The sequence below is a fragment of the Chaetura pelagica genome, unplaced genomic scaffold (assembly GCF_000747805.2).
Source record: "Chaetura pelagica isolate M959 unplaced genomic scaffold, ChaPel_1.0 scaffold191, whole genome shotgun sequence".
NCBI classification, from domain to species: Eukaryota; Metazoa; Chordata; class Aves; order Apodiformes; family Apodidae; genus Chaetura; species Chaetura pelagica.
Genome location: NW_009952440.1, coordinates 762,732 through 780,335, shown reverse-complemented (window position 1 = coordinate 780,335; position 17,604 = coordinate 762,732). Strand labels below are relative to the sequence as shown.

Genomic DNA, 17,604 nt, shown 5'->3' with positions numbered 1-17,604 from the left:
GCTTAGAGGCTTAAGTTTAACAGGGTATTTTCATGAGATGAATGCACCATAAAGCCTGTTTCTAGGTTTAAGTAAATTTAAGAAAATTGTGAAGTTCCGATTCTTATCCATATTTTGAAAACACAAACTTAATTGGAAGACAACTTTTAGCCAGACATAAAGCTTACCCCTGAAATCACAGCTTTTAACTGTTTCATAAACTGTTTTATTTTGCCCATGCACTTTTCATGCCCTCACCCTGTCAAGTTCATTTTGTGAAGGGTTTTTCTTGACCTAAGCATGAAGGCTTTCTGGACCCTGAATTGTGCTGAGGCAGGGTTGGTAAGAGCTGGAGCTGGGGAAGACTGAGACTCACTGAAGACTGTGAGCATCAAGCAGAGGAGTTCAAAGGACAAGCACCTGAAGTCAGAAAGTCACAACAGTGAGGATACAGTCTTGAAAATGCACTTGTAAGTTGAATACATAACACACCAGTACAGTCTCTTCAAGAAAAACCATTAAACTAGCTATTTTTCCTGCACAACCAATCATGCAAGCTGCAGGAGTCCTGTATTCCTGAGAACAATTTTGAAAGAGAGAAAATTCTAAAATCACAGAACATTAGAATGCTTTAGGACACACCATCTAGACTGGGAGTATAAGGCTGTATGTAAGCAGAAGTCTTGAAAGTCTCTCATGTCTAGACCTGTCAGAACTTTAGATAATTTTAAAGTAAAAATGACACTGAAAGAAGGGATTTTCATTTAAATAAAAAAATGCCACTTTGATTTCTGCAGAAAGGAAGGTAGAACACAAGCGTTTGTGAAGTGCAGTATTAACACATTAACGTATTGAAAAATAAAGCACAGGAAACAAGTGAAAACAATGTTAAAATACACTACTTAGCAGAATTTCTGACACGAAAAACAAAGTAAATTGGTGTACCTGCTCTGAATGCTGTCTTCCTACATAAGGGAATGTTAGATCACAGAAAAGGAGGTGAAGGGGCCATAGTGTACATACAAAATGTTTACAGTGAATAGTTTGATCTGTATCTTTACAGAAAAAACATGAGAAAATTTGCCATATTCTTTAATAGCAGCAGCTTTTGGCAATCAGCAAAATACAACTTCAAAGTAACACAATGGTGAAATTGTAATGTGTCCACTGCATAGTACCATCTGCTAGATTAAAAACAAACAGACAAACAATTAAAAGTGATCAAAATTACCTGCGGAACTCCTCAGAAACTATTACAATTCACAATCCATGTTGCTCATGGGAGATTTTAACAACACAGATTCATGCTTAATAATGCAAAGAGTCTGACACTGATGAAAGTGACTTCATGTTGCCTGCAAGAGAATTTTGTGATCCAGAAAGCAAAAACTTCAACCCCAGGAGAATCTGCCTTGCAAGCAGTACTTATTTATAGAGACTCCAAGACTAAAGAGAGCTGTAATGGAGGTAATCATAATTGATAGCTTGAATTCAGCATAGAAGCAAGAAAGAGGTTCAGAGAGTGCAAAAACAGAAGATGCAGCTGCATCAAGGAAATGCTGAGGCCTTTAGATATCTGGAAAGTAATATGGAATTAATATAGTTCAGCTTTTGCTTTCAGAGGATTGGAAAAGGTGCTCTCTTTCCATTATCTGTTTGCTAAATAGCTGCAGGAAGAAACTGTAAATACCAGATGTTCAGTGAAGTATCTCTTAACAGGCTGATAAACTTATTCCAGAACAACTGAATACATTTTGAAGTCATTGGTGCTCTTGCACTTCACATTACTTTGACCTAGGAAAAGCCTCATCATGTGGCTTCCAGCAATGAGGAGCAGCTGGTTTAAGTATCATTTATGGCTGAATGGCCAAAGATAGCAGTAGCTAATAAGAAAGATAGAAAGAAGACTAAATTTAAGTCTCTCCAGAAAAACTTGAGGTGTTAGGCCAGTGCTTCAAAATGGGAAGGATATGTAAATAAAACAGAAGGAAGCCCCAAAGGAGCAGAAGCATTGATGAGGTGTGGGTCATGAGATCAGCTCCATGCCTTCTGGGAATTTTCTTCATGGCCAAGACCTTAGAAAGCAACTGCAAACCTCACCCGTGCAAGAAGGAGACTCAAAAGATAGTCAAGGTGGTCCAAATACAGTTCCCTCTCATTTCAGCTGCACTACTGATTAGCAGATGCTGTTGGGATTAGTCAGAAGGATCTTGGATGTCCCGCAAAGCTTGCAGGACCCAGGTGTAATACAGCAGTTGTCTCATGCCTGGAAAATGCTACACATGATAAAACGGAATGGAATAATTTAGGAGATTAGCTAAGAAAAATTATGGTGGAGTGAAATGGTGGACTTAAAAAAAAAAACACAGAGACAACTCTGGAGAACTAGGAAAAACAATCTGACATGAACTACTTCAAGCTGGTGAGTGACATGAGAAGTCATTATTACAAAGCACTGGTATTTCAGATATCCTAAACTAGATACACTATTAGAAAATGCATCCTCGAGAACAGGCGTGCAATGACAGAAGAACAAGACTGCATGATTCATTTTTGCCTTTTTGTTCTTGATCTAGGATATTTCACATGTTCTGTGATGTGGATTAGCAATCTTTGAGCTTTGTTAGGTGAGTCTGAGACAGCAATCAGTAATTTACATAATTAGTGTAATAGTATTTAATTATATGATGAGTATAAACATGTGTGAAAGTCTAATGGTATAATTAGATTGTGTAATTACTACTTGTAATTACATAATTAGGTATGATGACGTAACTTAAGCTTCTCATTAAAAGAAGGAAACTTACATGTATAAGAACCAGCAGAGTGCACAATTATATTGCTGGCATAAAAAAAGCTATCATTTCAATGCTAGCTGTGCTAAAGCTAGCTAGCTCAAAAGCAGATGAAATGCTAAACAATGTGTTGACTTTCCTGAAGCAGAGCAGTTCTATGATTACTGTCAGCATGAACATTATTCCCATCCTTAATTATTTGTTATTTATTGATAACTCCTGACATGCTTAGCTGAAAAACACCAGTGTAAAGAACGGTCTAAGGGAAGTATTAACATATCTACTGTGTGTAGCATTTTCTAATGACAAGTTCAAGTAATATATTACTTTTCTCTTAAGTCTTGAAAAAACACCTTATTTCACACACTTCCTGTGACACCATCCTGCAGAAACTAGGTTGGTGGCACCTCTATATGTGGGTCCCTACCCTGAGGAAGTACAGAACAGAAGCTTTTGTACCACTGCACTCCACTACTGCATTGCCATGCCTTCCTTTTACCACCACATAGAATCACAGAGTGGTTTGGATTGGAAGGTACCTTAAAGATCGAGTTCCAACACCTTGCATGGGCAGGGACACTTCCCAGACCAGGTTGCTGCAAGCCCCATTCAACCTGGTCCTGAACACATCCAGGGATGGGGCATCCTCAGCTTCTCTGGACAACTTGGGCCAGTGTCTCATCACCCTCACACTAAATAATTTCTTCCTAATACTAACCTAAATCTACCCTCTTTCAGTTGGAAACCATTTCCCCTCATCCTCTTGCTCCATGCCCTTATAAAAAGCCCCTCCCCAGCTTTCCTGTAGTCTCTCTAGTTAGCAGAAGTTGCTCTAAGGTGCACTCAGAACCTTATCTTCTCCAGGTTGAAAAAACCCAACTTTCTCAGCCTACACACACTTTGCAGCTGACAATTTTTTACTGTAAACCACATTTTAAAATTCACTGTTGTTGACCGCTGCACCAAAGCAATTGTGCTACTGAACAGAACCTTATCATAATTATAAAAATACTTCAACAATCAACAGAATTATTCTGTCAAAGAACTTAGTGTTCTTCTCTATGCTAAAATCACAGAACATTAGAATGCTTTAGGACACACCATCTAGACTGGGAGTATAAGGCTGTATGTAAGCAGAAGTCTTGAAAGTCTCTCATGTCTAGACCTGTCAGAACTTTAGATAATTTTAAAGTAAAAATGACACTGAAAGAAGGGATTTTCATTTAAATAAAAAAATGCCACTTTGATTTCTGCAGAAAGGAAGGTAGAACACAAGCGTTTGTGAAGTGCAGTATTAACACATTAACGTATTGAAAAATAAAGCACAGGAAACAAGTGAAAACAATGTTAAAATACACTACTTAGCAGAATTTCTGACACGAAAAACAAAGTAAATTGGTGTACCTGCTCTGAATGCTGTCTTCCTACATAAGGGAATGTTAGATCACAGAAAAGGAGGTGAAGGGGCCATAGTGTACATACAAAATGTTTACAGTGAATAGTTTGATCTGTATCTTTACAGAAAAAACATGAGAAAATTTGCCATATTCTTTAATAGCAGCAGCTTTTGGCAATCAGCAAAATACAACTTCAAAGTAACACAATGGTGAAATTGTAATGTGTCCACTGCATAGTACCATCTGCTAGATTAAAAACAAACAGACAAACAATTAAAAGTGATCAAAATTACCTGCGGAACTCCTCAGAAACTATTACAATTCACAATCCATGTTGCTCATGGGAGATTTTAACAACACAGATTCATGCTTAATAATGCAAAGAGTCTGACACTGATGAAAGTGACTTCATGTTGCCTGCAAGAGAATTTTGTGATCCAGAAAGCAAAAACTTCAACCCCAGGAGAATCTGCCTTGCAAGCAGTACTTATTTATAGAGACTCCAAGACTAAAGAGAGCTGTAATGGAGGTAATCATAATTGATAGCTTGAATTCAGCATAGAAGCAAGAAAGAGGTTCAGAGAGTGCAAAAACAGAAGATGCAGCTGCATCAAGGAAATGCTGAGGCCTTTAGATATCTGGAAAGTAATATGGAATTAATATAGTTCAGCTTTTGCTTTCAGAGGATTGGAAAAGGTGCTCTCTTTCCATTATCTGTTTGCTAAATAGCTGCAGGAAGAAACTGTAAATACCAGATGTTCAGTGAAGTATCTCTTAACAGGCTGATAAACTTATTCCAGAACAACTGAATACATTTTGAAGTCATTGGTGCTCTTGCACTTCACATTACTTTGACCTAGGAAAAGCCTCATCATGTGGCTTCCAGCAATGAGGAGCAGCTGGTTTAAGTATCATTTATGGCTGAATGGCCAAAGATAGCAGTAGCTAATAAGAAAGATAGAAAGAAGACTAAATTTAAGTCTCTCCAGAAAAACTTGAGGTGTTAGGCCAGTGCTTCAAAATGGGAAGGATATGTAAATAAAACAGAAGGAAGCCCCAAAGGAGCAGAAGCATTGATGAGGTGTGGGTCATGAGATCAGCTCCATGCCTTCTGGGAATTTTCTTCATGGCCAAGACCTTAGAAAGCAACTGCAAACCTCACCCGTGCAAGAAGGAGACTCAAAAGATAGTCAAGGTGGTCCAAATACAGTTCCCTCTCATTTCAGCTGCACTACTGATTAGCAGATGCTGTTGGGATTAGTCAGAAGGATCTTGGATGTCCCGCAAAGCTTGCAGGACCCAGGTGTAATACAGCAGTTGTCTCATGCCTGGAAAATGCTACACATGATAAAACGGAATGGAATAATTTAGGAGATTAGCTAAGAAAAATTATGGTGGAGTGAAATGGTGGACTTAAAAAAAAAAACACAGAGACAACTCTGGAGAACTAGGAAAAACAATCTGACATGAACTACTTCAAGCTGGTGAGTGACATGAGAAGTCATTATTACAAAGCACTGGTATTTCAGATATCCTAAACTAGATACACTATTAGAAAATGCATCCTCGAGAACAGGCGTGCAATGACAGAAGAACAAGACTGCATGATTCATTTTTGCCTTTTTGTTCTTGATCTAGGATATTTCACATGTTCTGTGATGTGGATTAGCAATCTTTGAGCTTTGTTAGGTGAGTCTGAGACAGCAATCAGTAATTTACATAATTAGTGTAATAGTATTTAATTATATGATGAGTATAAACATGTGTGAAAGTCTAATGGTATAATTAGATTGTGTAATTACTACTTGTAATTACATAATTAGGTATGATGACGTAACTTAAGCTTCTCATTAAAAGAAGGAAACTTACATGTATAAGAACCAGCAGAGTGCACAATTATATTGCTGGCATAAAAAAAGCTATCATTTCAATGCTAGCTGTGCTAAAGCTAGCTAGCTCAAAAGCAGATGAAATGCTAAACAATGTGTTGACTTTCCTGAAGCAGAGCAGTTCTATGATTACTGTCAGCATGAACATTATTCCCATCCTTAATTATTTGTTATTTATTGATAACTCCTGACATGCTTAGCTGAAAAACACCAGTGTAAAGAACGGTCTAAGGGAAGTATTAACATATCTACTGTGTGTAGCATTTTCTAATGACAAGTTCAAGTAATATATTACTTTTCTCTTAAGTCTTGAAAAAACACCTTATTTCACACACTTCCTGTGACACCATCCTGCAGAAACTAGGTTGGTGGCACCTCTATATGTGGGTCCCTACCCTGAGGAAGTACAGAACAGAAGCTTTTGTACCACTGCACTCCACTACTGCATTGCCATGCCTTCCTTTTACCACCACATAGAATCACAGAGTGGTTTGGATTGGAAGGTACCTTAAAGATCGAGTTCCAACACCTTGCATGGGCAGGGACACTTCCCAGACCAGGTTGCTGCAAGCCCCATTCAACCTGGTCCTGAACACATCCAGGGATGGGGCATCCTCAGCTTCTCTGGACAACTTGGGCCAGTGTCTCATCACCCTCACACTAAATAATTTCTTCCTAATACTAACCTAAATCTACCCTCTTTCAGTTGGAAACCATTTCCCCTCATCCTCTTGCTCCATGCCCTTATAAAAAGCCCCTCCCCAGCTTTCCTGTAGTCTCTCTAGTTAGCAGAAGTTGCTCTAAGGTGCACTCAGAACCTTATCTTCTCCAGGTTGAAAAAACCCAACTTTCTCAGCCTACACACACTTTGCAGCTGACAATTTTTTACTGTAAACCACATTTTAAAATTCACTGTTGTTGACCGCTGCACCAAAGCAATTTTGCTACTGAACAGAACCTTATCATAATTATAAAAATACTTCAACAATCAACAGAATTATTCTGTCAAAGAACTTAGTGTTCTTCTCTATGGGCTAGACAATGGAGGTCTGGGTCACAGTTATCAACATTTATCTACAGAAGCATCTCCAGAAAGATAGTTTGACTAGGTGATTGACTTTCCAGAGTAAATCCCCAAAATATGACCGATAAAGACAGACTGTAGGTAGCATACTTTGCAATTCAATAATACTTTACTGATACTAGCAGAATTCTTCCACTACCTCAATATACTGGAAATCTCTGGGTTTTGTACATATATACTTCCTGTTATATGCTCTCCAAAACAGAAGTATGTATTCATGTGTGTATATATATATTCACACACACACAACCAAATTAGGTATAAAGCTTAACAGGTACAACTTCACAAAGTTTATTTTTACATATAAAAAATCAATAAGAAATAGCAGATGATGATCCACCAAATGCAATGATAATTTCAAGTAATAGCTCTGATTACCCCATTTTCTCTGAAAATCAATTTCAGAAGCTAGAGACATGTCAGATAAAGTAACACATTTTTGCTCTGCTCTTACACTTGTTGGTACCTGCTGATATTTACTGTTGAAGATGGGATACTTGGTGATATGAACCCTAGCCTAAATAATGTCTGTATTTTTCTACTTTGCAACACTTACTCCTTGATACTCCTTCATAAGAATTTTTTACTTTGCAAATGTTTCCATCATATCAGAAGTAATTAAGTCTCTTAATTAAGAGATTTGGTCTCTTAAATTTCCTCCATTTTGAAAAGTACAAGATGCATATTTTAATCATTATGTATTCATAGACTAGAGAAATATTTCCATAGTACACTATAGTTGTTTCTGAAAAAGAATTACTATTATTTTTATTTTTTTAAAAAGAAAAAAATATATAGAAAAATAATACTTACTCTGTTGGCAGTTTCTTCCCATAAATTCACCTGGACATTCACATGAATAATTGGCCACGAGATCTGTACAGATACCACCATTCTTGCAGGGTTCAGCTTCACATTCATTTACATCTGCAGGAATCAACACAAGATAATGTTAGGACTAGCAAAGAGAAATTTTAAAAAGCAATAAGCACATGTTTTAAAGCACTAAAACTCAACATATTTATGCAATTGACATTAGAAGACAGACATGAGCAAACATGCTGAGTAAAGGATGTGATTAATCAGGGTGTGCTTTATGAAAAAAAGCTCCAGAAAGGAATCTCATACAAATGTAACTAGTTTCATATACCTACTGAAGTTTTACTATGGCCTATCTCACAACAGAATTTAAAGTTTTGCTGAGGGATTTTAACTTCCAGAGGGATAAAGGTCACAAGTCACAGTTTGCCCTTAAATAAAACAAATTAAATCAGTTCTAACAGAGTATTCATTAGTGATCCTTGCTACTTCAAGAAATGTAGTTACTTCTTTATCAACAGATGCTAGTTAAGAATGTCTCTCAGCTCATCTTAATTAATTAAACATCTAATGACAAGGTTGTTTAACAGTCTAAAAAAATTTCTTTCTGTCCATGAGTTGATCTGCAAATTGAAACTAATCGCTTGATCTAGAAGCTTGCAAATTTCATTAAGTTCACAAAAGACAGAAAAGGTGGTTAATTTGAGTTTCCCTTTTCCAGTACATGTTGTCAAATGCCCCAAGAATAATAATCCCTTCCGTTTTTCAGTGCAGTAACCTTCAAATATGGTATCAGATTCTTTTTCTCAAATGCAATCTATTATTTTTCTAGATTTTTTTCTCATAAATAGGCAGATGAAGGATAATGATATCTTGTAATTAAAACTCTTTGTCTCTGTATTTATGCTTCTTCTGCATGGAGTAGACATGTTGACGGATTTTATACATCATTGTCTCAAATGGCTGCCTTGATGAATACATTTAAATGTTTAAATGATGGTAGCCCACACTGTTTTCATTAGGAGTTGAAGTCCTGTTGCATTATACATTATAAACAGAAAAGAGAAAACCAGTCTCTAGCTTGCACTTCACTCAGTTTTGCTGAAGACCATATTCCTTTTGGATACAGTTGCTGATAAAGTGTACATGTGCATAACACATATATAAGCTCAACTGAGAAGACACTTAAAAGAGGTGTAGCAGTTGCCTTCATTGGTGGGTAAAATACCCTGTGAATTGAAGGAATACTCCTCATTATTGTGTTGAATCTGCTTCTGTCCCTGAAATGTAAACCTCGTTTGTGCTGGTATATACAAACTAAAGAAGATGCTACATAAATATCTAAACCAAATCCTTTAAAGCCTGTGCAGAAGTAGAATTAAGCTCTGTCAACAAAACTAAGTATGTATTTTTTTCTACTTTTAACTGAATCTTTTATATTTACTATGAATGTCTGTAAAATAATTCAGTGGTTTAATACACATCTTGCCTAGCTCTCACTGATTTTTTCTGATGTCTCCACAGAAGTCTGTCCCTCCAGTCTTTCCTGCAGAGCTAGAAGGCTGTGTAGCTTTAAGCTGTGTGTGCAGTGTATAAGAGGTAAGCTGAAAACTGGCTGGATGCCTGGTCCAGAGGGTGTTGATCAGTAGTATGAAGACTGGCTGCAGTCCAGTGTACCCTGGACCCAGTATCAATCTGATCTTGTTCAACATCATAATTGTTGGTCTGGATGGTGGGGCAGAGCACACCCTCACCAAGGTTGCTGTCAGCACAAAACTGGAGGAGTGGCTGATTGTCAGCATGTCAAGTGATCCTTCCCCTCGCCACTGGTGAGGCCACACACGGAGTGCTGCAACCAGTTTTGGGCTCTCCAGTGTCAGAGTGCCATGGACAGTCTGGAGAGAATCCAACAAAGGGCAACTAAGATGATTAAGAGACTATGAGGACCAAGTCTATGAAGAATGACTGAGAGTTTTGCTTAAAGAGGAGGGCCAGGAGGAAACTCATCCATGTTTATAAATACCCAAAGGAAGGGTGAGAAGAAGATGGAGCCAAGTTCTTTTCAGTGTTGCCCAGTGACAAGAAAAGAGGAAATGGGCACAAACTGAAACACAGAATGTTCTTTCTCAACATCATTAAAAATATATTTTTTTACTGTAAGAGTGACTGAGCAGGGTCACAGGTTGCTTAGAGTCTTTGTGGAGTCTCCATCCTTGGACATAAAAAAACCCCACGTTTGGATATAGTCCTGGTGTAGCAGGGCACTCTGTATCAGTGTGCCTCAGTTTTCCTTTGTGATACAGTTTTTCTCCGTCTCTCAGCTTCACTGCCCTTACCCTGGAGTTGGAAAGTTTCCATGGAAAGCAAAGGGCACAGTAAACTCTGAACTTGTAACTAAGAACATGGAGCCCAGCTTGGCTCCAGCTAGGCCAGACAGAAACCAAACATGAATGGATAGATAAATGAAATAATTTTCTTAGTGATGGAAAAGGCTTTCTTGGTTTTTCCTTTGTTTCTCCTTTTTGTTCTCCAACTGAGGTTTCTGGAGGTATGGCTAAGTAGTTAAATGACAGCAGTCAATCACTTCATTCTATAAAAGCCTGGTTCCGTCTTTGACGGGGGAGACTCCTGTACACTTTCCCTAGGAGGTGTGATGGACCTTCTCCCCTCCTCCAGGAACATCAGCTTGAGTGATTACTCCTCAGGATTTTGACAGAAAAAGACATCTGGCTGCAGCCTAATAAAGGCTAAGATATATCAAATCCCTATACATGAATTTTTCTTCATTTCTTAATTTGCTAATTTTAAATACTAAAGACAGTTTTTACTTTTAAGCTTTGAAACTTTAAGACTTTGGGATCCTTTTAAACATAAGGGAAAAGACTGTGATTATTGTATTATCACATTGCCTACATGTATTATTTTAATCACTGTTCCAGATCTAAGACCTATAAATATATAAGTTGCTACCACTCAAACCATTAGCCTTTGCGTAATAGTTATTGACTATTTACATTAGTGTACTTTATTGTTAAGGTACCTTCTTGTTTTGTTATATTAATATCTTACCCTAATATTCTAACATTCAAGTAATCCAGCATATGCCTTTTTAGTCTAAACTTCAAGATCCTTTGTTATTTACAATAAAGCTTGGTTTTGTATATGCACATCTTGTCTGCTATCTTGGGCAACCAGATGTAGGTGGCACTGCTTGAGCATGAGGGGTGGACCAGATGACTTCCAGATGTCCCTTCCAATCTCAACCATTCTGTGATTTGGTGATAATCCTCCAGTTGCTGTGAACAGAACTGCAGGGACAGACCTTCAGCTAAATGTGGAGGCTTTCTTTGAATAAAAAAAAATATTCAGATTTTTATACTAAAATTGATGTTACTGATCTCTAAGCTTCTTTTTAATGCCTCATGTCTTACTATTTGTTGCGTATGAGATAACACATAGTGGAATAATAAAAATTCAGAGAGTTAGCTGCATTTCTCTCTATTAAAGAGGAAGAAGAGAAGTAACAGTTTAGTGTGTGAGAAATAAAACCTGCCAAGGAAAATGACCAAAGAACAAACCTGCTCAATTGTAAATTAAATTCCTTATATGTATTTATAAAATTTAACAAGGTTCTTTAGCTCCCTATTTGCCTTTTAAGCAAAGCCCATTAACCTCGTATTTTCATCAGGTTATTCATCATTTTAATACAAGCTAACACATTTGTGGGGAAAAAATACCAAGGTCACTGTGAACTAAATAACATTAAGTGAACACATGAACTATCTCTTACTTGGTGAAATAAAGGTAGTAATTTATCCTTTTAAAAGCTTTTCTGCGTAAAGATAATATCTTCTCAAGATAATTAATTTTTTTCTAATTTGCCATTTATATTGAACTATGTAAGAAAAAAAAAGGCATGACTTTCAAGCATATTTCATATTGTCTATGCAATGATGTAGAAAACACACTAAACGTTATGTACCAGATACTTTTAAAACAATCCTCTTATTCTGTCCCTATGGAGCAATTAGGTATGAACAGTGCGGAAAGATGGAATTTTTTATTATTATCTTTGTTGCCTGAATCCTACAGTCATTTTTTGCAGTAATTTGAGAACCTTTAGTCCCATCACTTCAAACAAATATGTCACATGCCACGAATGAAGAAAGACTAGCTCATTGTAGCATCATATTTGACACCAGAACAGACATTTAGTTGAAAGATAATGAAATGAACTGTGTTAAAGAAAATAGCGTGAGTTCTACAGAAGTATTTGATTTAATATTCATTATTTAATTTGACTACATGTGTAGATGAGCATGTTATTCAAAGTGGTTCCTGCAAATTGTGGTCAACTTTTGTTCAAATTCCTAAATGTGCCAATTATGATACTAAATTTTACACAGCTGAAATAATTATATACCCTTTTAAAGTTTGTCATATTGTCATGCTTAGAAGCAAATTCAAACAGAAATTTTAAAATGCCAGAGTTCCTGGACTAGCTGGTACTAATGACAATAAAGTCTCCTAAAGGAAACCTCTCAGTATGTTGTCAGATACAAACTCTTCACTGACTATGCAATCAACCTACCTACACTAGAAGGATGTACTTTTAATATAAACTAATTAATACAAAGTAAAATCACTGTAGGTTGTTCATGATTTTTCAGGTAAGCTTAGGTTTTAACCTGGCTCACATTTTGAAGTGTAGTTTACATAAAAATCTTACACAGTGTAGCTGAGTACTGTGCACTATCAAAGAATCCAGAGTTCATCAGAGAAGGACCTAGTGAAGTTTAAATACTGGGTGAAATGGGCTCCTGAAGAGGTTACAGTGCCAGCACAGGAGAAGCCTGTATTTCTGAATAGTGTCCAGGTTAGCTAAAAAACAAACAAAAAAACAACCAAAAAACCAAACCAAAACAAAAAACCCCAAGAAAACAGAAGAAAACCCCAAAACCAAGAAAACAAAACCCAAATAAAAACAAACAAGCAGATTATAAGCTCCATACCCAGTCCCTCAGGATTTCTCTACTGAGGATGGATACTGAAATTGATAGTGCAAAAACAAGGAAATAATAGATACTGATAAAAGACTGTTCCCCAAATAATAGCTTGAAGGGCTAAGGGAGCTGATCAGTAAGTACAGCCTTCCTTTCATATTGAAGATGGTTAAATTTGTATTTTATTACCTAACATCAAATCATAAATACCAGGTTACTAAGCATGCTTCTATTTGAAGCACATTGTGCAACCTGGAACAGTAGCTTGCTGTCAGGAAGTGGCTGAGTAAGAGAAAACTTTGCTGTTTAACACAGTGATTTAGTGATTCATTATGAGGAAGAGTTCTCTGGTTTTGTCTGTCTTTGCTGGATTAATATAATTTTTAATCCTTTAAGTTTTTGACAAGGTATTATTAAAAACTAGTACTGTACTTCCAAACATAATATACTTAAAAATACATAATTCTAATTTACCTGTTAAATACAATCACGTTTTCCTGAAAAATTATCCTATATGAAATGGGCATAAAAATGATGTAATTGTTATAAACAGAGATTTAATTATTACTTGCAGTAATTTTGAGTTCTTCAGGAAGCTACTCGGTATAAACTTGACTTTTTGTGACAAAGGGACTGATAAGCTCAGTCAGCTGCTTTTGCCAACGCAGCTTGTGTTTTGGCTGCAAATACACAACAGTATCTCGTTCCTGTCCCCTGCTTGCTTGCTCTTTACTTAGCCCAAATTCATGGTTCCCACCACCTGAACTCCTGAAGTTTTCTGCTGCTGACAAGCACACTTCTTTCTTATCCTTTGATTTTACAGTCATTTTGGTTTCCTGATCACACTTGGTCTGCTTGTCTAAACTCTAGGTCATGTTTTTAATCAGCCTTCTACCTTGAGAGAATGGGTCACTCATTGCATTCACCGTGTCCAGGTTCAAGTGGCCATACTGGAAATCAACTTGGTCCTTATTAGAAGCATTGATTAGCCACCCTCCAGTTCTGCCTTACTAATATTGCAAATATTTTTTTTCATAATAAGGTCCATTTAGTATAGAGAAACCACATGGGAATGGAACTGACTTCTGTGAGGACCCACAACTATACACTGGATAAGGATCACATCACAAACTGAGAAACATGACCCTCCACAGCCTGCAATTTTCTTTTTTAAAAATGCAAAACAGAAAACTTAGAAGCTTACCTACTCAGTTGTATTTAAAAATAAAAGTTGTTGATAGCTCAGTGTGTTCTAATACCTTTACATTTGGAAATTTGGAAATTCCTTAAGGAATGAAGTGGAGAAACAGTGTGGAATAATTCTATTTCAGGTTTTTTTGTAGTTGCCTGATGGTTCCTTATAGATCTTTTTTCTTCATTGTATATTGATCTTGATAGATTTAATTACCTGAATAAGGGCTGTAACACTAAGACCATACACAGTGTATGATCTTGATAGCAGAACTTTGTACTTAAACAGATACTCAAACTTTTCATCATTACTTTCTTAACAAATACCATGAAAGTCTGATTACATACTCTTTTTTTTTCTCTTTTTTTTTTCTATTACAGATTTGTATCAATTCATTCAAGCACCTCATTTTTGATACTAGAGATTAAATGGTAAAGGTCCCTTGAATAGAATAAAATTATAGCAATTTTATTTGTTAAAGAATCAATAGAATTTAATACAGCTATCTGAACAATGAGCTACTCAGTTTAATCATAAAATGTGAATGATTGCAGCTACTCACATATAGGAGGACACATATCATATTCCTGAGGTTTACTGAAACAATCCTAAATTGTAAAGGTCTCCTAAAGGAAGACAATATAATTTTTGTTTTCTCAAAAAGTAAAAAAAAAAAAAAAAAAAAAAAAGTATTTAAAATGCATGACTAAGCATCATCAAAAAATTCCAAAGCACAGGTACATCATCCTCAATTTGGGGTAAAAGATACAGAAGAGATAAATACTTAGGTTATGTTAATCTTAGGTTTATAAAAGTTTTTAATCTGGTTCTCAGTAAGTTTTTGGCTGTAATTAATACACACAAAAAATAAGCTATAAGTGTTCCTTGATTTAACCAGGATTATACAAAAAGAAGTACTAACACATTAATGATACATCTCATGTGTGAAACATTTTAAAATAACTTGGGCATATTCCCATGAAATTTGGGAATTTATTCTATATTATGATATCTGAACTGGATGTATTCAATGCATATTCAACACAGGGCAGACATCTGTTAAAATTCAGTGGTTTGATTGTTTTTTCAAAGCTAGTTTCCTGACCACAGAAGGCTCTAAAAATGCTGTGCCAAATAACCTGCAGGAAACTTCAACTCTAATGTTGCTCTGAAGTGATCCACTGTTCAGATCTCCTTATTATCTGATGCTCTAAAAGAGCAGAAAACAGCCTTACGCTCAAGACAAAATGTACAATCCTTTTTCCCCCACCTTCAGAGGATAAACATTATATTACCTCTACTCTCATTATTCAATATAAAGTTTTACTTCTCCTGCAAGTATTTGGTACAATATATTGTGGTAAATGTCCTCTAGAATAATTAATCACAGAGCTGCCTACTACTATTTTTCCAGTTTTTCTTCAAACATTCAGTGTGTGTGTGTGTGTATAGATATATACACCAGAGTATTCTTCTATTAAGAAGACAGTAAGTCAGGTAAGAGTTACTACAGCTGTATTCTGAACCCAAAACAGGCATTCTAAATACACCAGCCAAGGAAATAAAACTAATGCCTAGACATAGTTCAGACCATTTGGCTTGACTCTGTGTGAATGTTTGAGATACTCACCTAACCAGCAATATACATATACATACACATTTAAAGATGTAACACAAACAGTTTTCTGAAGAGTTCAATTGCTCGTATCTAGAGTTCTGTCAGAAACTGCCTCCTAGGCATCGTACCTAATATCAGATTGAATTTCAAAGCAATTTTATGGCCTCTTAGGCCTCCTTAGATTATCATATAATCATGGAATGGTTTGGGTCGGAAGAGACCTTAAAGATCATATAGGTCCAACAGTCCTGCATAGGCAGGGACACCTCCCACTAGACTAGTTTACTCTAAGCCCCAATTTATACTTTTAAACTTATGTCTCTCTAAAAAGCCTTCTTAAATAAGGAAGAAAAAATACTTCATGTTACCTGTTAGTTTACAGTAATTATAACTGCAGTTTTCAGAATCTTAAGTTTAACTGTAGAACAATCAGAAAAACAATTATAAAAAGAAATCAAGCAAAAGATCCAATGAAGTATTTTGCAGAACACTGTTCTTCCTTGGGCACTTTGAATTAAGGTCAGAAAAAAACCCATAAATTATTCAAATTAAGAATTGCTGAGAACCTTCAAGGGTAACTTCTATGAGCACTGCAAAGTTTATGCAGTACTCAAATATACACATTTAGCATTTTTATGTGCATTTTATGCACATAATATCAAGCGCAGGTTTTCCAACAAGAGAACAAATAATTAGTTATTTCTGTATTTTTACACTGCAAAAGCTGTTTTCAATTGGTTTCCTTAGAAACTACTGGAAATCATATAAATGAATAGTCAGAACACATAATAAATTTCATAAAAGTCTGGTGGGAGCTTCTAGAGAGAGTATAAAGGTGTCTCTTGACTTCAAAGGACTTTGAGCAGATTCTAAGTAAAATAGGACTCTTCAGGAATCTTTGCCACTCTAACTATACTTCTCTTTTGTATTCACAGCAATATTTATGGCTTTCTTCATACTTCTTTTCTGTTTTTTAGGCATACATTTTATCCCTGTTTTGAAAACTCCCATAAAATAAAAGAGAAAACTGACTACTGCTCTGATCATACAATGAAATAGGCATAGGTGCCTATAGCCTGTCTTGCAAAATGCTTATCTTTTAGGTATAGGGACTATCATGTTATTATTATTTTCTCTGAGGGTTCACACTTCTAAAACTGAACTATGACGGTATTTCCTGATCTTCTATTCACCTATCTAAATGCATTATTTAATGGCTTTTATCTGAATTAATTCAAATTTAATAGGGTTTTGGAATTACATTCCCAGGACCTTTCTCACTAGCTGTAAAATAGTTGTGTGGGGTTTGTTTGGTTTTTTTTAATAAATTGAAGTAGATTTTTCACTTTTAATTATTTTTAATGTATACTGGCACGGAAGCCTTTGTCGCAATAAGTAACTTACCATTTTGTTTTATCCTGTGGAAGTATGTCCTCAGGGCAAAAATTCCTATAGTTTTCTATGAACCTTATTAAAAGAATTGGCTATATACATAACAAGCATTTGGCAAACCATTTTAACCACAGTTGAGAAAAAAAAATCGTATTAAAAAGTGAATCGATCTGTGAATTTTTTTTTTCTTGCAAGCAATTCTCAAAAAATGCCAACTTTATGAGTAAACTTAAATTATCTAGCATTAGACTGTAACTCTAACTGGATTATTCATTAAGATAGGGTAGGTGAGCTCATGCCCAGAAGTCCAATTATTTTCAAAGCAACTGTGAACCCAGGTCAGTAAATTAGTGCACTTTCCTTCTTGTATCGTAAAATAATTGTATTTTTTTTCAAAATGCAGTTGTTTATGCATTTCAGAATAGAGTGAGTGTAG

At 35.9% G+C, this 17,604-nt stretch overlaps 1 protein-coding gene across 1 annotated transcript in view; it reads right to left on the bottom strand.

The window, feature by feature from the left end:
* Positions 1-17,604, bottom strand: part of EDIL3 (EGF-like repeats and discoidin I-like domains 3) — a 287,168-nt gene that overhangs the window by 85,471 nt on the left and 184,093 nt on the right. Inside the window, exon 5 of the mRNA XM_010008401.1 lies at positions 7,958-8,071. Within this exon, the coding sequence (XP_010006703.1) occupies positions 7,958-8,071 (114 nt within the window). The remainder of the gene's footprint in view (positions 1-7,957; positions 8,072-17,604) is intronic.